At 41.1% G+C, this 25,442-nt stretch overlaps 2 protein-coding genes across 5 annotated transcripts in view; one reads left to right on the top strand and one right to left on the bottom strand.

The window, feature by feature from the left end:
* Window positions 1-25,442, top strand: part of elof1 (elongation factor 1) — a 383,117-nt gene that overhangs the window by 8,598 nt on the left and 349,077 nt on the right. The gene's annotated exons all lie outside the window — the stretch shown is intronic.
* hao1 (hydroxyacid oxidase (glycolate oxidase) 1) lies at window positions 276-24,085 on the bottom strand. Of its 4 annotated transcripts, none has more exons than XM_079366874.1 (8): window positions 23,942-24,085; window positions 18,916-19,067; window positions 11,604-11,874; window positions 11,281-11,453; window positions 2,570-2,661; window positions 725-883; window positions 546-615; window positions 276-438 (listed from the first exon to the last, which is right to left on the bottom strand). In XM_079366874.1, exons 1-8 carry the CDS (start codon window positions 24,076-24,078, stop codon window positions 371-373), a joined length of 1,122 nt encoding a protein of 373 aa, XP_079223000.1. In that variant the 5' UTR covers window positions 24,079-24,085; the 3' UTR covers window positions 276-370. The 4 variants fall into 4 exon arrangements, with proteins under 4 accessions (XP_079223000.1, XP_079223002.1, XP_079223001.1 ...); XM_079366876.1 differs by lacking the exon at window positions 23,942-24,085 and adding an exon at window positions 23,272-23,348; XM_079366875.1 differs by lacking the exon at window positions 23,942-24,085 and adding an exon at window positions 23,086-23,260.

Genomic DNA, 25,442 nt, shown 5'->3' with positions numbered 1-25,442 from the left:
ATAGTACAAAATCTTATTAACGGTTCAGCACATACTTTTCCCCTTCCTGGAAATACAAATACTTTATTGCCTCCTTCTAAAGGGTAAAACAATTCTGGCCTATGTCTATCCTTATTAAGAAGTTAAAAGAAATATTGATTCATAACAGTTGTTTTTTTCTATGGTACAAAAAAGATGAAAGGAAAATTAACTTAATATGGCCTTAAGTTCCTAAGAACAACAGAAGACAAAAGGCAGTGAATATCAGTAAACCGATTTCAAAAATGGAAAAAAAGTCGTTTTTGATCACTCAACTTTAATCATTTACTTCTTTTGGTCCATATGGTCCTTTTTGGTCAGCAACATAACAAATGAAACAGCAGTTTTACTTTCACATCCTGGAGGTAAACTCTACTTTCCTGACATGGGACCTGCTGATCTCGGATAGGGAACGACAACCTATGAGAACACACATGCAAACAGACACACACGCACATGCCTGTTAGTAGTGTTTAAAGGACAGGTACATATAATCTGGCAGTAGTTTTCTTGTGTATGTTTGGTACCTGACAGAGCCATAGCCAGTCGCAGCTCTTCTTGAAGTACCTCTAGAAGATCAGTCACTCCCTGTTCTCCCTGGATACAAAACGGTAAAAACATTTTTTTTCCTGGAACCAGCATTAGAGAGAAATCATGTTGAGTGCAATGACTCCTGAATTTCAGTTTAATTGATGTAGTGCTTCACCTGACAGGCAAGGCCCCAAAGCACAGGTCTACCAATGAAGACAGCCTTTGCTCCAAGAGCTATAGCCTTAAGGACATCTGTCCCTCGCCTCACTCCTCCGTCCAGGTAGACATCACAACGGCCTTGTACTGCCTTCACCACTTCCTCCAAAACATCCAGCTTTATACACAAACACACAAGCTTTAGTTTGTGATATTGTAACATAAACCACAATTTAAAAAGTTTTTTCTTATCCTAATATTTTTCAATAATTACAGTAATGAAATAAATGTTGCTATAGGAGCTCTCATCTTCCACTTAAAGGGGCTGTGCCCCTTGATGTATGTTACATACTGACAACTCTGTCATCGTAATGCTCCTGTAGGGTACAGAAACAGGGCGATGGGCATTTAAAGGAATTTGTTTCAATTTGGATTCAATAATACACAGATTAAATAAAGACCCTGATAATTCACAACAGTATACCTTCTGATATTTGAGTGCAGTGGTTACCGCTGTTGCCTAACAGTGAAAAGTTTCCTGACAGGGACTTTCTGTGTAAATGGACTTCAGCTTGTGTAGCCCTTTTCCAGTCTTCTGACTGGGCGGCAAAATGATAAAATACTGTGTATTTAATTAAAAATCTGTTATGATACTCCTCTAGGCATGTTACAGCAGCGTCAAAAATATATTTGTATAATACTTGATTAATGAATTCATGCTAAATTAATAACTTGCAACTAAAAGGGCCTCACTCAGAGCCTTCTCCTCAAATACAAAGTCTAAAGCCTATACTAGATTCTCGGTCCGCCACCTGCATATCGTCAACTCCTCTCTGTTGATGGGTGTGGAACCCAGTGCACATTATGTCTTTAAATTTCTTTCTACAAATGATCTGTGTCAAGTCAAACTGGACTTTAGTCCGTTTAAAAGAAAACAAAAATTATGATTGAGTACATAGATCAATAAATTCAATTCAATTCAATAATTTCAAAAAAAGAAACTGCAGAAATACATACTTTATTTTTGTTAAAATGCACTAAAATTGGTTTAGAGGAAGGGTTAATTAAAAGATCAGACTAATTAGCAAACCTGACCAGAAGGGATCAATCTTCACAGCACAAGTGCACCGGGGGCATTAAAAAGAGCGCACACAGAAAAGTTCGATAGCAGAGGCAGACTGGTATAGTAATGACGTATTTTTGTAGGCCAACCCGAAAGAATTTTCGCAGGTTGTTCCTACGAAAATTCTCCTATGGGATTTTTGCATTGGATTTTGGATCATTGCAGAAAATAAGCTCCGTGTCAAACACACATTTCTGATACATAGCTGTTCTGTTCAGCGGGATAATCTTTACAGATGAACATCATATAAATGAAGTTTGAAGAGTTAATGCAGCCAAGAGAAGTAAAAAGCTAACGTTATGCTCTAGCGAACAGAGTCAGTTTATAATGACATCACGACTGTTATGCTTCATCGATCTAATCAATAAGTAATAAAAAGCTGTTGATGTTATGCTTTAACTCTGTGCATTGCCTGTGTCGAATCAGACTTAAAGCTGTTTGTTTACACTTACTGACGTTTCCTCCTCCATGCTTGTGTTGTTCTTACTCTCTGATGTACATCTCTTCGGATAAAAGCATTTGCTAAATAAATTGTAGAATTTTAGAATACACTACATTTTCAAAAACCTTTTTGAAAAAGTTTATGGCTAAATAAAAACCCAAATTCAGATTTGTTCAAATGCCACAATTACATTTTGTTGGCCATAGTAGGATTTTAGATATTGCAGAACAAAAAAGAAAAGCATTTTTTAATAAGCAAAAAATATTCATCAAGTCCACAAATAACAAAAACATACAGACCGTGGCAGGTACTCCATCCAGTTGTCGAGCTCCATGATTAGATACCAGGATACCATCTACACCATAATTCAGTGCCTGAACAGCATCTTCACCTGACCATGAAATCACAGACAGACACTGCTAAAATCACTGAACCAGACGGTAAATGCCAGGTTGGTGCAAAAAACATTCCTCACAGGTTAAAAACAAGTTGTTCTATTGATTTAAATTTCTTAAATAACATTATTTAAGTATTAAATACCAGCCACTTTCAACTCTAAATTAACAACCTCAAAACTGTTTTGCAAACTTTATTTGGTTGGGAATTGGGAAATGTGGGCATTAGACAGGCCCCAAACAGACATTTTTCAGCCTGTGCCAACAGACAAAGCATGATTCTATCTTTGATCCATTTGGTCAATTAGGACATTCTACCATGATTAAATTTTGTTTGATGTGGGCAAGACGCTTAACCCTAAATTGCTCCTGCTGCAACGTGTGAATGTGTATGAATGTATTAGTAAATTCTGATGAACACTTTAAATAGCCGTGTGAATGGGTAATTAATAAATGAACTTGAGCTTGCATAGCGCTTTTTCTAGTCGCTTGACTATTTAAAGTTCTTTTACTTTGTAGATCCCACCAACCCATTTAGTCCCTTTTACACGCATGACTAACAGAATAAACTAATCCTATGAAGACATATTCATGAGCTTCTAGTGGACGCGGATGATGTAGGACGTGTGTAACGGTAGCTCGAAGTTTGGAATCAATTTGCGATTCCACTGTAACGGTAGGGGTTTCTGTATCTGTGTTAAATGAATGATTAGGACATTATCAAACAGACTTGTGGATCATCTTAGATGTATTTATCCATGGTCAAATAACATAATAACATAACAAACAATAGCTCAGACATGCTTCATGACCAGAACCTTGCAGTTACTGGCATGCTGCTCACAATCTCACATACTAGTGAACCAGGACTCCGCAGTCACTGGACCCGTGCTGACCAGGATCTCACAATCATTGGCAAAGTATTGTTCTTTACAGTGTTCCTTATATTCTGCTAGAAAGACAGCCCACAAATACTTCACTCTGCTAAGGCATGAAGAACTCATCTCCTCGACTCAAATGTCAAACATCTATGTTAAGCTAAATCGCTCAGACAACAACAGACACTTGGCTCCAAACCAAATATAACTCTGCTACTACTGGGACATATGTATGATCTCTTACACATGTATGTAGTACATCTTCACAAACCTAAATGAATTACTCTCACATGGTTGACACAATTAAAAGATATATCCACAAATGTATCAAGATGAATAAATCCATGAAAATACGTACTATCAGTAGCTCTGCAGGCAGGAAATCATCTCTAAGTTTGAGTCTATAAGTCAGTAAAGACTGAAGTTTCACGTGCCCTGAAAACGTTGGAAGAGAAAATTGACTGACTGAAAGAGACTATTTTGGACCTGCAGTGCTCTGCTAATGATCACAAAGTCCACCTAACGAGCCTACAAGCTAATGTGGCTAAGTTATCAGCTACAGTGGAGTCCTGGGTAAGAAATGCGAAGATTTAGAGGCCCACTCTTGGCATAATAATATTCAGCTTGTGGGCCTGCCTGAAGGAACCGAGGGTCCTAACCCTGTGGCCAAACTTTTGAAAGACTTGTTGAACCTCGAAGCTGAGCCTGAGTTGGACAGAGCCCACCGCATGCTGCGGGCAAAGCTGCAGGGGGTGAGCCACCACGGCCAATTGTCGTCAGAGTCAACAAGTTCCAGGTCAGAAATTTCATTCTGTGTCATGCTGGAGAGGCTTTTCCTCTGATTCACAACAGAAAAAAGGTCTATATCTTTCAGGATTTCACCTCTACTGTGGTCAAGCAGAGGGCAGTGTTCATCAAGGTAAATAAAGATCTACATTCTTATGGTAATGTAAAATGTAGCCACACTACAGATCACTCTACCTAACGGCCCAACCCAGAGATTAGTCGACCCGGACCAGGCGTTGGAATTCGTGAATAAGAGGCTGAAGAAGATCCAGGATTCAGATGGGGACTGAGACTTACATCCGGGGGTGCAGTGATGCTATTGTTTTGAGGTTACAGACTCCAGTCAAGTATTATCATGCACCGTTTCTGTGCCTTCCAACTTTGTTCATTATTTTCAGATCTATTAGGTCTGCCTGCCTGTCTAGTTAAGGCCCGTACTGTGTGCTCTCAAGAGTGGGGCACTGTTTTTGAAAGATGACACTTTATTTTGTTTTTCAGAGAATGTTGAATATCAGTATTTTATCACTACATTCAACCTGACTTCTACATAGATGTAGGACGGTTCGTTCATACATTCCCTGAAGCCGTTGTTGGATTCTGGCTAGCCATGTTCTCTGAACAAACGACTCAGGCCTGTATCCCACTTTTAAAACCTGAGTAAAGTAAACCCACAAGGAGACCCCAGTCTATAAAAGCCATCACATCACAATCAGTTGTGTGACTTTCTCCACAACAACAGCTTGTTAGAGGAGTTTCAGTCGGGATTTAGAGTTTACCATAGCACTGAGACTGCACTAGTTAGAGTAACAAATTATCTTCTGTTAGCCTCAGATAGGGGACTTCTATCTGTGCTTGTCCTGTTAGATCTTAGTGCTACTTTTGACACGATTGACCATCAGATCCTGTTACAGAGACTAGAACAATTGCTTTGAGTTACAGGGACTGCTTTAAGTTGGTTTAGATCCTATTTATCAGACAGATCTCAGTTTGTGCATGTTCATGATGAGTCTTCTATGTACACCAAAGTTAGCCATGGAGTGCCTCAAAGATCAGTGCTTGGACCAATTCTATTTACATTAAATATGCTTCCTCTAGGTAGTATTATGAGAAAACACTCCATAAACGTTCATTGCTATGCAGACGATACTCAGCTATACATATCAATGAAGCCAGTAGACACCAATCAGCTTCGTAAATGCCTCAAGGACATTAGGTCCTGGATGACCAGAAACTTCTTGCTGCTCAATTTGGACAAGACTGAAGTTATAGTGATTGGACCTAAGAACCTTAGAGAGACTTTGTTAAAAGGAAGTTTTTTCTTGCCACGCTATGACGGATTAAGCTGGGCTCTTGTAATATAGCAATTAGTAAGGTCCTTTACCTGCTTTTTGTAAACATAACAATGAGCATGGTCTTGTTACCTGCTCTTTTGTTAATGTTAACAGACAAACAGTAAGGTCCTTTACCTGCTTTTTGTAAAGTGTCTCAAGATAACCCCTGTTATGAATTGACGCTATACAAATAAAGATTGATTGATTGATTGATTGATCACATCCAAAGATTCACTGTCTTCAGATGCTTTCAGCTTAAAGAGGATGCCCCAGCTCTTTCAAATGCTGGACCTTAGCATTTAACATCCAGGTACTGCAGGCAGCCTACTCTGGATTTTCCACAAGATGACCACAGCTTCTAGGGACTGTAAATCACTCCTCCTTGGCTGCAGCAGATGTTTTGTAAATTTTCACATGCTGAATCAAGTATCAGAGGCTTCAGTTGACTACTTCCACAGCATATTTTTGAGAGTTTTGGACACGATCCGAACTACCAGATTTGAGCACAAAGAGTTTCTCCCCTTTGATTTTTGTAAGACGTCGCCGAACGCAATCGGACAGGAGAGCTGAAGAAAGCCACTGATCCTTGAATCCATAAGGACACAAAGAATCCAGCTCCAGAATCCAGAAGGAATATTAGAGCAAGGCCCAAGTCCAATATCTGAATCCTGCTACCTACTCCTCCATCTGTCACAAAGGAAACCCTGCCTGAAGCCGCTGATTTGAACATTCAACAAAGTGAAGACCAAAAATACCTTGCAACAATCACGAGGAGTTATCCACAATAAGAGATTTTGGTCTTTTATTTTTAGCTTTTAGAAATAGGCAATATTTGTGCATTATTGTTGTCGAGACGTCACATTCTGTTGTCAGCTGCTGTATTTGTTTTATTGTGCTGAACCGCTGTGTTCGTCATTGTGTTTTCATTTAATGCTATGCTAGTTTACTTTCAGTTAACTACTTTCACCATCAGAAAGACCAGTGTACCGTTGAAGCAAAGTCCGACCACTGGCTTTCTGGTGTTTAAGTTATAGTTACTGAACTCAGCTCAGAGAGCTTCAGCTATTTCATTGGGAGAACGCATGGCTCCCTTTGTTGTCCATCATCTTGACCATGTGATTGACCACATGGTGCTTTGTCCCACTCAGCCATCTTGTTCTCTCTCTGTCTCGCGCACGCACGCACGCACGCACGCACGCACGCACGCACGCACGCACGCACGCACGCACGCACGCACGCACGCACGCACGCACCCACACACACACACACACACACACACACACACACACACACACACACACACACACACACACACACACACACACACACACACACACACACACACGTAGTTTAGTTTATAATAGTTATTTGTTTGATTGAGTTTCATTTATTAACTTGATGTTTCTTTGTTGAATAAATTCTGTTATAATTTATAGAGCAGTTTTGATTACTTTGTGTTTACACTGTGACATAGGCTGGGTGAAAGGGCTTTCTGTTCGGATTTCACACCTTCAATTAAATACAGATTGTTAATTATTAATGGTATTGTTATTTAATTAATTAATTTGAGACTGATATTTTAATACTTGGTTGTTCTGTGTTCTCACAGTGGTGCCCCAAGGTTGATTAAACTCAGTTTAATAACAAATTATTGATTTATATTAATAATTAAATAAAGTTAATTATTAATATTAATTTGACAACATTTTACTTTATGAAATCCAACCTAATTGTTGGTCATGTATTTGCTCCTGAAAACCCCAACACCGTCTAAGATCTACTTATTTTTTTTCAATTACACCAGTAGGTACCTCTCTTTGTTTTAATATCGCAATGCTCTTGCAGCATAATGGCCCAGCCTAATAGTACACCGCCTAATGTAGGTGGCGATATTACGTTTGTTAGTTTCAATTGCAATGGTTTGAACGATCCAATTAAACAAAGTCTTACATTATCTACATCATGTTAACACATGTAATTTTTCTGCAGGAAACCCATTTGTAAATACAGACAATCGTAGATTAAAACTTGGGTTGGTCAGATATTTCTCTTCTCTTTCTTCAGTAACAACATAGATTAATTTTGGTTGGGGATTTTAATTGCTGGTTGAACACTTCATTAGACCGCTCCTCTTCAACCTCAGTGGCACATTCTGAATCTGCTGAAGTAATTGAAGCTTTTATGATGAGTTTAATGTTTTTGATCCTTAGCTTTATTTTAACCCAGACAAAAGGGGATACTCTTTTTTTTCTAATGCAGTTTTTTCTCCTGTACTTTTACATGTTAAACCCACAAGTGATAACATCAGTTGTCATATCAGACCCATTTGAAATTATTAATAAGTTTATGGAGTTTTATTAATCATTGTATGCATCGCATTCCTGAAGGTCTTGAGCCGTTCTTTGGTGAAGTTACCCCTCCTGTTTTGGATCGAACTGTGAGTGAGGAGCGAGAGCGCCCTATCACAGCACATAACCTTGAGACGGCTGCCAAATCATTACAAAGTGGCAAATGCCTAGGATGAGAAGGCTTTTGATAGAGTCGAGTGGGATTAATTGCTTTTTATTGTATTTTGGGAAAATTTGGATTTGGGGTGAAATTTGTTTCTTGGGTTAAGTTATTGTATTCGTCTACACAAGCCTCTGTTAGAACAAATAGCACAAACTCAGAATACTTCCGACTGTTTTGCTCCACCAGACAAGGCTGTCCATTAAGTCCTTTTTCATTTGCCCTGGCCTTTGTCAGCTGTCTCAACCTGATATCAATGGTATAACAAGAAATGGGGTGGAGCTGAAAGTTACCCTTTATGCAGATGACCTTTTACTGTTCTTGTCCAACTGATCTTGCTCCATTCCTACGGCCCTTTCAGTCTTCGAAACTTTTAGTGAGATTTCGGGATATAAATTAAATTTAGAGAAGAGTGAAATTTTTCCTATGAATAAATTAGCCAAGGAACCAATTATCCACTGAAAAAAAATCCATTTGAAATATCTAAATCAGACTTTGTTTATCTGGAAGTATACGTGGCTGACACATTGGTTAACCTTAGCAAGATGAACTTTGTCACCCTGTTTAAACAAAACAAACTACATTTTGAAAGATGTTCCTTATTTATTACAATGTGTTGCAATCTTCCACCTGCTTTCATTATTCAAGAAAGTATATAGCCTTGTTACAGATTTTATCTGGAACAAAAAAAAAACTCAGGTTACGACTATAGATCCTACAGCAGCCCAAAGAGTTTGGTGAAATGGCTCTCATAAACATTTTATTTTATTATTGGGCTGCAAACATAAGGAACTTAAACTACTGGCTCTGCCATGAGAATACTGGCTCCATTATGGCTGGTTGTCAAAGCAAATTCCATACTTCCGGTGACATTGAAATCCTTTCTGTACTCACTTCTTTTAGCTTCCACTTCCCCTTATTCAAACATTTTTATTGTTCCCTTTTGCCTCAAAATTTGGATCCAATTTAGGCGCCTAAATAAAACCTTTTCTGTCTGGGCTCCAGTCTCAGCAAATCATGCCTTTCTTCCATCCCTAATAGACAGTACATTTCTTTGTGGGCCAGGCTGTGCATAAAAACTTTTGTAGATCGATATATAAGAGTCAACATTTGCGTCTTTTTGTCAGCTGGTTGAAAAAAGTTCATTTCCTCAAAGCCGCTTTTTTAGATACCTCCAAGTTCGTAATTCAGAAAAATTCAAAATTCCTCATTTTGTTCGTTCTTTGGGTCTGACGTTTCCTACCCTCCCTCCCTCTTCAAATTTGGATATTTTCCTGATGGCTCTTCCATTGAAGGGTGCAATATCTGTCATTTATTCTAATATTCATAAACTCAGCTTGAACTCTTCTTTAAATACAATAATTTTATATTTTGGATGCCGTTTGGGAGGGAATTTTGCAAATGGTTCACAACTCATTTATTTGTGCTTAAGACAATTTTACTCCATGCAGAATTGTACTTAGAGCACACTACAGTAAAGTGAGGCTGTCCAAAATAGAGTTTCCTCTCTTTGTGATAGGTGCAAACAAGCTCCAGCGGATTATATTCATACATTCTGGCACTGCCCTTCTCTGAGTACATATTGGTCAGAATTTTTGGTTGTAAGGTCACAGGGAAAACTCTAGTTCCAAATGCTTTAATTGCTATTTTTGGTGTGTTGCCATCTGCACTTTGTCTTCCCTCTAACAAAAAGGACCTGATAGCGTTCTCATCCATGTTGGCCAGGAGGCTGATTCTGCTGAGATGGAAATCTTAAGCCCCACCGTCACATGTATACTGGGTTAAAGAGTTGCTTTATTTCCTTAAACTGGAAGCAAATCAGGTTAACCCTGTCTTAGGTCCTTTGCAAATTGTTGGAACCACTTTTTTAAGTATAGAATGTCATCTTGATCTTGTCTGAGAATCTATCTTGAAAAATCTTGTTTTATATACTATTTAATATTGTTAACCTTGTTTCTTTCTTCTAAAGTTTGTCTTGTTTTTTATTGAGTTTAAATAAACAAACTCTATTTTGTACGGGTATTTCTAAATGGACATATTGTCAATTTGGAAAAGCAATACAGAATGTTTTTGAAAAAAAAAAAAAAAACACATTCATACTCCACCAAAGAAGAAGCCTCCCCAAGGACACATGATTGCAAGAGCTAGGGATCAAACGCCGACCTTCCTCGAGAGAGATGACAAACTGTACCAACTGAGCCACAGCCGCTTGGTCAGGTGTGACTTGCTGTGTAAAAAGTAACTTGAGTTGAGACTAGAAACAGGCTATACAAGCTCAAGCCTGTTAACCCTTTGTTATAACCAAAACTAAATGTATTTAAAAAATATGTATACATTATAGAAAGATAATATTAAATAACCGCATTGAAGAAGTAGCTTAGATTGGCTTTAATTCTGTTTAATTAATATTTGCATTTGAGTTTCAAAATTACATTTTGGTCACATAAATATAATAAAAGATATATAATTGTCTAAGTAAGAGTGTCCTACAAGTTGTAACAATTTTCCCTTCTAGCAGTGAGAAAAAAAGTTAATGTGGCCTTCTTGATAATCAATTGCCCATGCCTAACTTAAATGTTATTATGAAATGTTTATGTGATGGTTGCCCATTTCTGTTGAAATATCTCAAATCTCATATTTATTGTTTCCATATCACAGGCAATCCCAAAAATGTTATTTCTACTCCACAAAGCAAGGTTGGATTTCTGAAAGCCTGCACAGGCTGAGTAGATCAGATGCGTTAAAACTTACCTTTAGTTTAATCCTGTGTGTTGACAAAAGAATCAAAGTATATATTCCAGACTTGTGTACTTCTAGTGATGAAAGTTACAACATAAAATGATTCTCTAAGATTCCAAATCCAAAACACCAACCAGAATTAATATTTTTAGACACTTCAAATCCACTATCCATTATTATTCCTCAACTACATTTTGCATGGATTGAAACAAAGTCAAAAAGAGCTAAAACAACCCAAAATAGAGATTTTTTTAAACTTCTTTTTTTCCACATAAAAGTCTGTGTGTTCTCTGTAATAAGAAATCACTGCACTATTTATTTGGGGTGAGTAAAAGGGGTGCGCATGTGTGTTTGTGTCGATTGTCAACGATACCATTCAGAACTCCTTTCACAATCACAGGCAGATGTGTTTGCTTTTTTAGCCAGGTGATGTCATCCCAACAGAGAGTTGGATCGATTGATTTTGCAACATAAACAGCCAAACCACTGTCTTTGCCGTAGTTCCCCTCAGAGAAAGCCAGAGATGCTGTTGAGAAGTTGGACATACTGGACACACACACCCCCCCCCACCCCACCACCACCACAGAAAGAGAGAGAGATAGAGAGAGAGAGAGAGAGAGAGAGAAAATTAAGAGTTATGATGGAACATACATATGAACTTCATATTAATCACTATTGTTGTTGTTTGGTTCCTACCTCAGATGAATGGGAAGCTTAAAGCGGTTGCGCATATCGTCCCATCTCCTCCCAAGATATGGCGTGTCTACAGTAACAAAGATACCCCTATATCCTGCTGCCTCTGCCCGGCGAACCAATGAAAGTGTCAGCTCTCTGTCTTTATAGATGTATAGCTGCAGCCACAGAACACAGCCACCATCCTGGGAGTCAGTCACTGCTGACATCACTTCTTCAATAGTGGAGGTGGCCCAGGAGCTCAGCATCATCCCTGTTCCTAATGTTTGGCATGCTTAAAGACAAATATTAATTGTGGTCAAAGTCACAGCAGTTGAAGAAGACTCATTTTAGAACTCTTCCAAAAACTTTGTCAAATTTTACACATGCAATTCTTATCCTATTATTATTATTTTTTAACTTGGTCTTGGGTCATCGCTTGGCTTGTCATTGGCCATCAGCCACTAAACGCTACTGTTCTGGCTACCTCAAGATAGTGTGATTCATTTAAAATATATTGTTGATTGTGTGATCTCTTTAAACCCTGGTCAGCTGGGGTGGCCATTTCCTGTCTGTTGTGGACAGTTTAATCTTAAAAAGGGACACATTAAATTTGACAACGACCAATTATTTAAAGACAGATTGTACCCTCCCACCTGCAGAATCAAATGAGTTAGGATGATAGGCTAGTCATTGTTTTGGTTTATTTTGTGTTTATTTATTTGGTTATTTTCCTCATTATCGGCTCACTGTTTTAATGACAGTAATTTATGGCCTGATTTTATAGTGAACTCTGTTTCTTTGTGATTAGGTGCTGAGGTCCAATGGTGGCAGTCCAGTTCGCTAGTGGTGGTTTCTTCACAACCTTTTTTAATCTTATTGTTGTGTGCAGTTTAACGAGTTATTTTAAGGATCCCTTCCCCCTTTCGGTTCCCCCTGCCACATTGTAAGCCTCAACCCTGGTCCCCCCCTTACCTGGTCAAGTGCTATTTTATTAGTTATTTTTGTGTATATTTAGTTTCCATTTTGATTATATTTTCCATTATTTGAAGTATTATTGCGTTTTGTGAAATAAAGTTTTCCGACTTTTAAATGTCAACCCGCCTCTTGCTCTCTGTCTTGTCTGTCTGTCTGTCTGTCTGTTTACATTTTTACATTTACAGGATTAAAGTTATACATTTACCAGAAAACATCTGCACACTACAAAATTAAATTGGTTTATTTACAATAATACATTTGTAGATCTATTTATATTACGCAATGCTTAAATTAATAATAAAAGCAGCTGTGAGCCTGAAAATGAGGAAAGTGGAACTCTAACAGCCATTTCTGCTGCCACAAAAGAGACAATTTCCTCTAAATTAGCATGATTTGTACTTCGCGGAAGCCCTATTACGGTATTTGGCAGTGTATTTTCAGGGTCCTGATACTTATGACAATGTGATGAGGACGTGCCAGGAGAAAGTCTGTTTCATTGCTGCACAAGTAAAGCCCCATAAGATCTTTTTGGATATCTTGAGACCTTGTCAAACTGTTATTTTAACGCAGGTCATTCCACAGAGAGTAAATTGTCAATCTGTGTTACAGACTACACAAGGAAGTATTTCCTTGTGTGTAAAACCTTGCTTTCAGTAAAACATAACAAGATACTCCACATTCCTCATTTTCGTACAGCCTGCTCTGCTCATTCAGGATGGCGAGCAGTTTGTTCATGCTCTACTGATGTAAATATTGACTAAAATAATGACTTAAATGGAGTAAATGTATGATTTAAATCTCTTAAACACATTACTAGCCATATTTTTATTTTTTTTGCTTCTTCCATGCATATTTTTTGTATTTTTTTTTTTACATTGTTTCCAATGGAAGAGTGTTCTATTATTTATTCTATCTTATTCTTTAAATTGTTATTTTTTTGTTACCTGATACAGGTTATTGTACATGCTGCTGGAACCTAAATTTCCCTGAGGGAGTCATCCCAAAAGGATCAATAAAGTTCAGTCTCAGTCTAAGTCTACTATTGTCAACTTTATCTTGGGATTTTTTTTTTTACTTTATTCTGTAAAATGTTTGATTTTAATCAAGAAATCTCAAAAAACGATTTTTCCTTCATGTGGCCTTATACTCTTTAGTAGGTTACCACATTGTTCACAGCACTTTTTTTTTCACCGCAAAACAATAGGAAAAACACTTACAAGACACCTGTATTTGTTACCATCAAACAAACACTTACATTAAACTGTAGCCCAAATAGAACAGACACTTTTTAATGCTTTGATTTGGCAGCAATTTTGTAGTCCATAATTTTTTTTTTTCAAAAACTGCAAAACCACTTTTTTTTTTCAATTAAAGCCAAACTTACTAAACTTCATCTCCATTCCAGAAACAATCAAGATTTTTAATTGATAAAAAATTGAGCCCACATGCATTAAAATGTTTTACACTATACAGTGTAAACAAATGCTGCAAATTCTTGCAAAATAAATCTCTGATGTTCATGGGAAAGACAATCACAATATTTGGATGTATGTATAAGTATATGTGTGAAAAATTTCAGAAGTTTATTTCAAAAAGTTAATGAAAAAAAGTTTTAATTGTTTCCTCTTCTAAGCCATTGCAATCAATGGAAAACAGAATATGTTTAAACATTAGTTTGTCACTGATGGAGCAATAAGTCTTTGTGAAAATAAATAACTGGCATGTTGTTTAGTCAAAGTATACACATTTCCAGAATGTTCTATGGATAAACTAAGTTTTGACAGTAGTTCAAATTAATTAATGCAAATGCTGCCTATTGTCTCCTGAATGTCATGAAGCCAGGTGTTTCATCACTCAGCCAATAGCTCATTGAGATCAGAACTTGCCTTGGAAGTCAATCCCATGGTGTATTTTCGTCTTACTGTTTCATAGTTTGGTTGTTAGTGTTTCTTGTTGTATTTTGTAATTTCTGATCCTAGTGTTCTATTTTATGTGATTTGTTACATTCTTGAGTTTTCACTGAGTCTTCAATGTTTCATGATTTATTTTATAGTTGTCCTCGGTGTTTCAAGTCTTGTAAAATTATAGAACAATTAGCACTGGACCACTTTTAAAAGACTTTGATTTTGTCTCATTGATCATGAGAGAGTGGGCATTCTTTCTGGAGAGAAACGACTTTCCAAACATTTGACCTTCACATTTTATGGGAAACAGGCAAAACAGTAATAAGAGGAATGATAATATCCTAATTATCAATTGTTTGCATTGTGGCAGGCAGAGAAGGTAGGAAGATCAAAAGGCAACGATGGCTTGGGTTATTGATTTGATTGTGTTCTATTTACGTTTTGGTTTAAGGCATTGGGAAATATTGGTGTCCTTAAAGGTTCCATTTTATGCTTTTTCTGGTTTTATATGCGTGTTATAAAACCAGCGGAAAAGTGGCTTCTCCTACCCCCTACCATTAGCAGAAGCAATAGCTGCATGAAACACCCAGTCCCTAGCCCCCCTTGTCCCCCTTGTTTAAAATGTGTGGAGTACCATCACTAGACAAAGATGTCAATGAGCCCATTGCTACCAATATGGTAAAAGGGGCGGGATATATCTGAAAACAAAGCTGAACAATTGAACAACACACACACACACACACACACACACACACACACACACACACACACACACACACACACACACACACACACACACACACACACACACACACACACACACACACACACACACACACACACACACACACACACACACACACACACACACACACACACACACACACACACACACACACACACACACACACACACACACACACACACACACACACACACAAGCTCAGGCTGTGTACATTTGGAGAACTAGGACAAAAGACTCTTTATTCCAGCATGCCTTGCAGGTACTCCCAGAATGCTTTGCCACACCTAACACATAGGTGTGAAGTTTGAGAGGGTTAAAACCGGCTGTGCCCCTTCTCTCTTTCTCTTTCATATGTCGTCTGCCGACGTTCGAGGATACCAACTCTGATTCCTGTTTCAACACGCTTCTTTTTGTTTAAAGTTTTGGCGCGCAGCTAATCCAAAGGCCTTGAAGCATACCGACGCCCTGAATTCCGAGCTTAGATCATCCATTTGAGCGCATCTCTAAGAAGAGCGTCTTAATTCTCCCGTAGTAAAACGGTATTGAGAGAGATTGTAAGGATTACGTCTCGTTCCGTCCTTTAAAGAAAGGACATCCACGGAGATCACCTCGCTCGACGGAGGACACCACGGCTCTGCTCACCCTCTGGGACGCGACGCCATCACCATACAACTGCAGGAAGAAGCTAGAGACTGCCACAGCGAAGGACCCTCTTTGTTGCTCCTTTCATCAACCGTGGACAAAACGATTACAAGTGAGGCTTAGCTAGGTCTGGGCAGTTAGATATAGAGAGTGTTTAATAACTGAGTTATTATTGTGAAACGGTGATAATATTTGCTTGGTGTTTGACCACTGTGTCTTAGGTTTATGAGAGTAAGATCTCTTTTGTTTTCTTTATTTGGGCCGCTGCGTCCCGTGTGTTTCTCCGTCTCTAGACAATAGACCTGTGTTCTGTGTCCGCCATCACGTGACCACGTGTGGTCGCGCCGCCATTTTGATCTGTCTCTGTCTGTCTCTCTCTGTCTGTCTCTCCCCCTCTCTCTCTCACTCACACAGAAACACGCGCACGCACACACACACACACACACACACAGAAACACACACGCACACACACACACACACACACACACACACGCCACGCTTGTTTGTTTTTGTTTGTTACCTGTAGTTTAGCTTATAATAGTTGTTTGTTTGATTGAGCTTCATTGATTAACTTGATGTTGCTTTGTTAAATAAATTCTGTTATAATTTGAAGAGCAGTTGTTTGTGATTACTGTGTATTTGCATTGTGACTTAGGCTGGGTGAAAGGGCTTTGTGTTCGGATTTCACACCTTCAATTAAATACAGATTATTAATTATTAATGATATTGGTATTTAATTAAGTAATTTGAGACTGATATTTGTAATATTTTGGTTGTTCCCTGTTTACAGGGTGGTGCCCCAAGGTTTATTAAACTCAGTTAAATAATAATTATTGATTTATATTAATAATTAAATAAACTTTATTAAATTTATTTTGACAATCAAATTTTACGTCATAAAACCCAGCCTAACCGTTGGTCAGGTATTCGCTCCTGAAAACCCCAACAGCAGTTTGTGTAAAGAGATATTATATGAACTACCACAGCATCTGTGCATTTCTCCAACTTTTAAATTTCTATACTGAAACTCCTTAGCAGAGGTGTAACGATTCATTCAACTAGCTAGATATGATTCACAATCGTGGGTTCATGATACGATTTTTTCACTATTTAGTTTACAAAAGACAAATGATGACTAAATAAGATTCCTTTAATATTTTCAAGAAAAAACCATTGCCCTACAATTGGGCTACAAACCTGTCTGCTTGTTACAACCAACCACTTCTGCTCTAGAGCTGCTGACCCTCACCATATTACTGACAGGGTTCGAAATTAACTTTTGACTCACTGGCCAAGGTAGCGGGTAGATGAAAACGGACAAAGACATACATCTTGTTGGCAATAAGCCTAAGTTTATTTAACTTTTTTGAACACTCAATACACAAAGACTGAAATGGAATTTTATCTTTTGAGGGTCTGTTTCTCTCTACATTTAGGTGGACTGGATGGGGTGGTCATGCAGGATGGTAGCTCATCACTTGTAACCGCGTTACATAAAATAGCTGGAGTTTCCTCCTCTTGCTCCTTGGATTGTTTCTTACTGAATTTAATGAAAACAAGCTGCTTTGTTTTGCTTTGTGTTTCATTTTTGCTAATTAATAGCTGAGTCACATTGAGCTTGTTCTAAAAGTTTGCCCGCCGACTTCATTCATTTCATTATATCACTTGCTGGTGACTGACGATGTAGCCTGTGGGCAGGCTTAAGAGTCCACACGTGGGGTAGAAGCCGCTGAGTGGCTAAGAAGCTTTGACTCAAAGCTTTCCTCAGGCTGCTTATTGGATGAACTGCTAGAATGAAAATCACTCACAACTCTGGGTCAAAAGCATGGTCAAAATAGGTGGGCCATGACCTAAAATGGGTGGGCTGGGCCCAATAGTAGCAATGCTGACTAAAAAGTTAAAAGGGGCGCGCCATGCGCGTATGTGTGTGTCTGTGTGTGCATTAGTGCTAAAGTGTCTGTTGGTGTGTCAGACTCTCAGTGTGCTCTGTGACGCTCACAGTCATGACAGCAGAGAGAGGAGCAGCTACATAAAATGCGCTCAATACTTGTACAATACATGTTTTTATTACTTTATGGTAAAACGTTCACCTGCTCTGTGGCAGATTGCCCTCTGAAATGTACTCACCAAACACAAAATCTTCCCGCATTTGGCACATGGTTGGTATTGATTTCGGACCATGATTAACTGCCTCACGATTAATCTTTATATCCCTAGTGCTCCTTTAATATGAAAAGTCAAGCAAGCAGAATAATGGTGTGTGTAAAATTTTATTTCCTTTAAGACATAGGTGAACACAAGTTTAAACTAGCTCAAAATGCTAAAAGAACTATTTTGAAGTACTGTAATTATGCAAATGTGCTTGTGTACTTCAGTTTGGTTTTCAGTTATAGGTTGGTTTGTTCTCCCCCTCCCCTCTCTGTTTTTCTGGTTCCTGCAGGTATCCGAGTGGCAGGGGATGGGGCTGGCTTCTCCACTCAGCAGACGAGGCACACCTGACTCCACTCATTAATAATTTCTCCTATAAGAACCTGGTTTTCTCACCACTACTCTGCCAGATAATTCTGTCATGTTTGGTAGAGGCGCCTCACACTTCCTGTGTGTCATTATTGTCCTCTGTGATTTTAACAAAGGTAATCTCAATCATGAGCTTCCTAATTATAGGCAGTTTATTAAAGCTCTGACCAAAGATGCAAATGTTTTGGATCACTATTACACCATAGTCAGTAATGATTATCACACCGTGCTGGGACATGTTTTACCATGAAGTAATAAAAACTATGCTATGAGTATTGAGCGCATTTTATACAGCTGCAGCTACCTGCTGCTCTCTCTGCTGTCATGACTGAGCATCACGGAGCAGGCTGGGAGTTTGACACACCAACAAATACTTTAGCGTTAACGCACACAGATACGCGTGCTTATATATTTTATTTTTTTAAGTACTTGTTATCTTAGCCTTGATTCTTCTTTCACACCAATACACCAAGACAAATTCCTTGTATATGTAAATGTACTTGGCAATAAAACCATTTCGTATACTGTGTGTGGTTGTGAGAGACGTTACCTCTTGCTGTAGCTATTTCTCCCTCAGGATGAGCCATCTTCTGCATCGCTGTGGCGGCAACACAGATAGGCATGCTGAGCTGCTGACCCAGTACAGAGACAGACAGATCCACTGTGGAAACATCCCTCAGTACCCGCGGGACAATATGCCACCTGAATCCACACAATGTACACATACTATACATTAGTTCTTTGTGTGCTTTCTGAAGCATGAGCAAAACTAAGGCCACGTCCACACGTCCACACGCATCACTTCTCACCTGTGCGCCGACGTGAGTGGCCGCACTTTCAGTAGCTCCGTCCCTGTCGTACTCGTCTGATATGTTATTCGTTTGTTGTGGCTCTGTGCCAACTTCTACTTTTATAGTTTTTATAGTACTATACTATATAGTTTTTATAGTACACCTTCAGTGTATAACTTAATGTATCCTATGGATACTTTTTCGTGCCTTCGTGGAAAAAACAGCGGAAAACTTTCTTATTCAAGGGAAACGCTGCTCTCGCTCCGGTCAGCGGGACAAGCCGGCATCGTTCACCCCATACCAGAGGAGCTGAGGCGGCGGTATAGAGGCTGTCGAGCCGGGGCTCTGGTAAGGGCTAAGCTCGCGGCTAAGCGATGGAGGTACAAGCCCTCGGTTCCGGTGATAGTTATGGGGAACGTAAACTGTCTAACCAACAAGACAGACGAGCTGGCTGCTCTTGTGAGGAACAACCGGACATTTAGAGAGTGCAGTTTAATGTGCCTCACAGAAACCTGGCTGACTCAAAACACCCCGGACGCTAACGTGGATCTACCGGGCTTTACTACAGTGAGAGCGGACAGAGACACGAAATGCAGCGGCAAACGGAAAGGAGGAGGACTCGCGCTGTTTATTAACAACAGATGGTGCCACCATGGACATGTTACTGTGAAGGAGGCAACGTGCAGCAAAGACATCGAGCTGCTGGCGGTGGGTCTCCGTCCTTACTACATGCCGAGGGAATTTTCTCACGCGATCGTGGTCTGTGTTTACATTCCACCCCGGGCACACGCCGAAACTGCGTGTGACGTCATCCACGCGACCACCTCAAGATTACAAACGCTGCACCCGGATGCTTTCATCGCCATCTCAGGGGACTTTGACCATGTTACTTTGAACTCCACACTACCGGACTTTCACCAGTTTGTAAGCTGTCCCACCAGGAAGAACAGGACAATAGACCTCCTGTATGCAAACGTGAAGGACGCCTACACTGCCACCCCGTTACCACCTCTGGGTAAGTCCGACCACAACCTGGTCCTACTAAAGCCACAGTACAAAACTATGATCCAGAGACAACCGATAACTACACGCACCTTCAGAAAGTGGTCTCCTGAGGCAGAGGAGGCGCTCAGAGACTGTTTTGAGACCACTGACTGGAGTGCCCTACAAGAGACCCATGGTGATGACATTGAGGGGGTCACACACTGCACAACTGACTACATGAACTTCTGTATGGACGTTGTGGTTCCCACTAAAACTGTGCGCTGCTTCCCGAAAACAAGCCCTGGATCACCAGCGATGTCAAGGAGATCCTTAACAGGAAGAAAAGGGCATTCAAGGAGGGAGACCAGGCAGAGCTGAAGCGGGTGCAGGGGGAACTCAAGGTCAGACTCCGAGAGGCAAAGGAGGAGTACAGAAGGAAGGTAGAACAGAAGCTGCAGCAGAACAACATGAGGGAGGTCTGGGAGGGCATGAAGACCATCACAGGCTGCAAAAAGAAAAACAACAATGCAGAAGACGGGGACCCTGAGAGAGCAAACCAGCTCAACTTGTTTTTTAACAGGTTCGACAGCCCCGTCGCTGCAGCCAGTGCCTGTCCCCCCAGCACCCCTCTACACACCCCCTCCCCCCCTCTCACCGCCACCAGAACAGATACAACCTCCAGTGACAATCCATCCCCCCTCCCCCCCACCATCACCAGAGACCAGGTGAGCATGGAGCTGAAGAGACTCCGCCCCAGGAAGGCAGCAGGCCCAGACAAGGTGTGTCCCAGGATGCTACAGGCCTGCTCTGCTGAGCTGGGGGAGCCACTTCAGCACATCTTCAACATGAGCCTGCGGCTCGGGAAGGTTCCTGTGCTCTGGAAGACCTCGTGCCTCACCCCTGTCCCCAAGAAGAAGAACCCCAGTGAGCCAGGCGACTTCAGACCAATCGCTCTGACATCCCACGTTATGAAGACCTTCGAACGGCTGCTGCTCCAACACCTCAGACCCCAGGTACAACACGCACAGGATCCCCTGCAGTTTGCATACCAGGCAAAGGTGGGCGTGGACGATGCCATCCTCTATCTTCTACACAGGGCTTACTCTCATCTGGACAAAGGGAGCAGCGTGATGAGAATCATGTTCTTTGATTTCTCAAGCGCTTTCGACACCATCCATCCCCTCCTACTGAGAGACAAGCTGACCGAGATGAGGGTGGACTCGCACCTGGTGAGGTGGATCACAGACTACCTCACAGAGAGACCACAGTACGTCAGACTGAAGGACTGCACATCTGACACTGTGGTCAGCAGCACCGGTGCACCACAGGGGACTGTGCTCTCCCCCGTCCTGTTCACCCTGTACACCTCTGACTTCCAGTATAACTCTGAGCTCTGCCACATGCAGACATACTCGGACGACACTGCGATAGTTGCTTGTGTCAGGGATGGACAGGAGGAGGAGTACAGGAGCCTGATCGAGGACTTTGTGTCGTGGTGCAGTGCCAACCATCTGCAACTAAACACCTCCAAGACCAAGGAGATGGTGGTGGACTTCCGAAGGAAGAAACCACATCTAGAACCTGTTTCCATCGGCGGGGTCGACGTGGAGGTGGTCAGGACCTACGGGTACCTGGGGCTGCAGCTGGATGACAAGCTGGACTGGTCGCCTAACATGGACACTACCTGCAGGAAAGGACAGAGCCGTCTGTACTTCCTGAGAAGGCTGGGGTCCTTCAACATCTGCAAAAAGCTGCTGCAGATGTTCTACCAGTCTGTGGTGTCCAGCGTCCTCTTCTACGCCGTGGTGTGCTGGGGAGGAAGCTGCAAAAAGAGGGACGCAGCACGCCTGGACAGACTGGTGAGGAGGGCCGGCTCTGTGGTGGGCACAGAGCTGGACTCACTGGTGACAGTGGTAGAGAGGAGGTCTCTGGACAAAATGCTCTCCATCATGGACAACACACACCACCCTCTGCACAGCACCTTCACCGGGCAGAGGAGCATGTTCAGCGACAGACTGCTCTCACAGTCGTGCTCCACGGACAGGCTCAAGAACTCTTTTGTCCCCCTGGCCATCAGATTGTACAACACTTCACTGTCACGGCAGGGAAGAAGCGCACAGTGATCCCTGGACTCTTTTTTCACTTTTTTCTCATTCCTCATCTGCACTGCTGACCTCAGAGTCAGCCCCCAGTTGGACACTGTAATGCATATTGATAGTCACCTTACTGAGCACAGGTCACTTTAAAGATAATCACCCTAATCATGTCTGGTTTCATCCTACTGTTGTGTTATGCTACATCTGTAATGGTTGACATGATCACCCTAATTAGGTCAAGTTTCACTCTATTGTCTTCAACACTTAATGCTAATCTGCTCCTCAATAGTTGGGTACTTAATGATGATAATCACCCTAATCACTCCTGGTTTCACCTTATTGTCTAGGACACGTAATGCTAAATCACTGCTCCTTTAAGTTGGTGAGCCAATTTACATTCCTGCATTGACTGTTTAACGACTGTACTCACACCTCTGGCATAAGCTCAAACACCTCTGTACATGCACATGTAACTAGTTTCTAGAAGGTCAGCACTTTGTTTCTAAGGCTCTTTAACTGTTTACAGGTCTCTTTTAACCAACACATGTTTTTCTCTCCTCACAGGTTATGTACATTATGCTATATAAGTTTTAAGTCTAATTGCTAATGCTAACTGCACAGGTTTAACATATAATTATGTTTATTCTTAGTCACATAGGGGCTGCTAAATCTTGTTTGGGGGATTTTGTATACAGAGGGGAGGGGGGACAGCGGGTGTGTATTGTAACTAATGTCTTGTGTCCTGCCTGTCTGTATACTGCTACTGGATGCCTTGAATTTCCCTCGGGATCAATAAAGTATCTATCTATCTATCTATCTATCTATCTATCTACAGATATTTCTATAAACCTGTTTTCTCTCCCTCTGGTTACAAAAAATCCCGTCCACACCAAACTTTCTCTCAGTCCACATTGCAACACAAAAATAAGAGAAAACATCCACAGAAGCATGTCCAGGCTAGTTGGTGGCAATAAACACTGTAGCTGTGTCTCATTCACATCAAACACTGTAAAACAGGGGTGTCAAACTCCAGACCTGGAGGGACAGCTTCCTCAGACTGTTAGATGTCTCCCTGTTCCAACGCAGCTGAATCCAATGAGCAACTCGTTATCAGGCTTCTGCAGAGGTTGACGACACATTGGTTTAAAGTAGGTGTGTTGGAGCAGGGAGACATCTAAAAGTCTTAGGTATCTGGCCCTCGAGGACTGGAGTTAGACACCCCTGCCATAAAAGAACATTGTGAGCCTGTGCATTAAGCATCCTTTTCACAGCTGCAATTTGGAATGATGGCGAAACAAGTAAACAAACTCTGATTCATTTTTTTGGACGGATGAGGAAGTGGAGTTTCTGCTTAGGGTTACACTTGAAAATAAAATTAAGTGCCAGGAGAATGTCGACTGGGAGTCATGCCAAAGCAAGTATCACGTCATTTTAGCTGCATAAACAAACCAGTAGCCTGCCATCTTGGTCATGATGCATGCACTTATACAGCAGTGTTACATAATACAAGCCTCTAGTGGTCAAGGAAATTTAAAGGTGCCAGCCAAACATCAGCACAATTTTAGTTAGCCTACTTTGCCTGAGAAAACCTGCTCTGTCTGCAGTTACATTTGGAGTTTTGATTAATTTGGCTTAAATCATATATGGCTTCTTTCTACAAAACTAAAAGAGTAAAGCGATAGCCCGTGTGTGTGCTGTAGCCTACCTGTTAAAAGCAGCTTTATTGTCAACCAGGGTATGTTGCTCTTCTGCTCCCGAGTGGTAGTAATCATACACAGCTTTAGGAAGAATTTTCCTGGCTTCCTTCTCAAAATCTGACACACACACTCGCTGCATCGACATTTTCTTGATTAAACTCTAAAGCACTCAGGCAGACCACTGTGCATTGCTCACTGACAGAGATAAGAGTTGATGTAATCATTAACCTGCTGAAGGATTGCCTTGTTTAAACATTTATCTTGTTTGTTCTGTCTGGTTAACACAGTCTGATCCTTAATATCCTCTCTTTGTTTTTACTTTTATGAAATACAAGTGGCTGTGAACTTTAAATCCCAAAGGAGGTTTTAAAATTGCTGATTTAGCCTGTTCAATCAAATCTATTGAAAAACAAATTCTGTTCATTTGCCCACTCCCTGTCTCCTTCTTCAGGGCCCCTCCTCTGACCTGAGATGTTGTTAAGGCCTTTCCACGCTTCCCTCGCATTGTTCTGTTGCAATTTCTCCTCCATCTTTGACCTGTAGCTGGCTTTCCCCTCCTTGATTTTTTTCTTCAGCTCCTTCTGCACCCTTCTCAGCTCCTCTCTGTCTCCAGACCTAAAAACCCTCTTCTTCTCGAGCAGCAGGGTTTTCAGCTCAGGAGTCACCCAGGGTTTGCTGTTAGAGAAACACTGTACTTTTCGGTGGGTACGGCGTTCTCAACACAGAAGTTTATGTAGTCTGTGATGCAGTGGGTTAGGCTGTCGATGTTCTCTCCATGTGAGCTGCACAGCACATCCCAGTTGGTGGTTTCAAAACAGTCCTGCAGCGCCTCAGTGGCCTCCTTAGGTATTCTTTACATACCTAGTTGTGGGGGGTTGTTTTTTCACCATAGGTATGTAAATGGACTGCAGTCTCACCAGGTTGTGGTCAGAGCGCCCCAGTGGGGGGAGGGGTGATGATCTGTATGCATCCTTGGTGTTTGCATACAGTAAGTCCAAAGTTTTGTTTTCCCTGGTGTGGCAATCAACATACTGAGTGAAGGGAGGGACAGTGGCAGACAGGGAAGCGTGATTAAAGTCTCCTGAGATGAGAATAAGAGACTGGGGGTGCAATGTCTGTTGCTGAGACACCACACTATGGATGAGTTCGGGGGGGGGGGGGGGGGCACTGCAATAGTGTGAGAAAAACTTCTTACCACTGTCCCTCAGGCACCGCTCTGCTCAGACTAGATGAAAGCCGTCCAAAGTTACGAGCGTGTCTAGAGTGAGTTCATTCAGCCATGACTCCGTGAACATCATGATGCTGCACTCGCGGTATTCCCTCTGAAGTCGGGTAAGCGCCGTCAGCTCTTCCATCTTATTAGGGAGAGATCTTATGTTCCCTATAATTAAAGACGGCACGCATGGTTTGTACCGTCTTTTCTTTTCCCGGCACTTCACCGAAGCTCTGCGGGGATGTCCGGTCTATCCGCTGGATGTATCCGAGGCTCGCACAGCGCGATCTGCTATT

Source organism: Symphodus melops (assembly GCF_947650265.1).
Source record: "Symphodus melops genome assembly, chromosome: 17".
NCBI classification, from domain to species: domain Eukaryota; kingdom Metazoa; phylum Chordata; class Actinopteri; order Labriformes; family Labridae; genus Symphodus; species Symphodus melops.
This window is presented reverse-complemented; position numbering and strand designations above follow the sequence as displayed.

Bases quoted from the DNA above. Each gene is read 5' to 3' on its own strand.
- hao1 (XM_079366874.1), bottom strand. From the start codon at position 24,078: ATGTCGATGCAGCGAGTGTGTGTGTCAGATTTTGAGAAGGAAGCCAGG. The intron at 19,068-23,941 runs GTAGGCTACAGC...GTGTGGATTCAG, and splicing joins AATAAAGCTGCTTTTAACAG to GTGGCATATTGTCCCGCGGG. The intron at 11,454-11,603 runs GTAGGAACCAAA...GTGTGTGTCCAG, and splicing joins AAGCTTCCCATTCATCTGAG to TATGTCCAACTTCTCAACAG.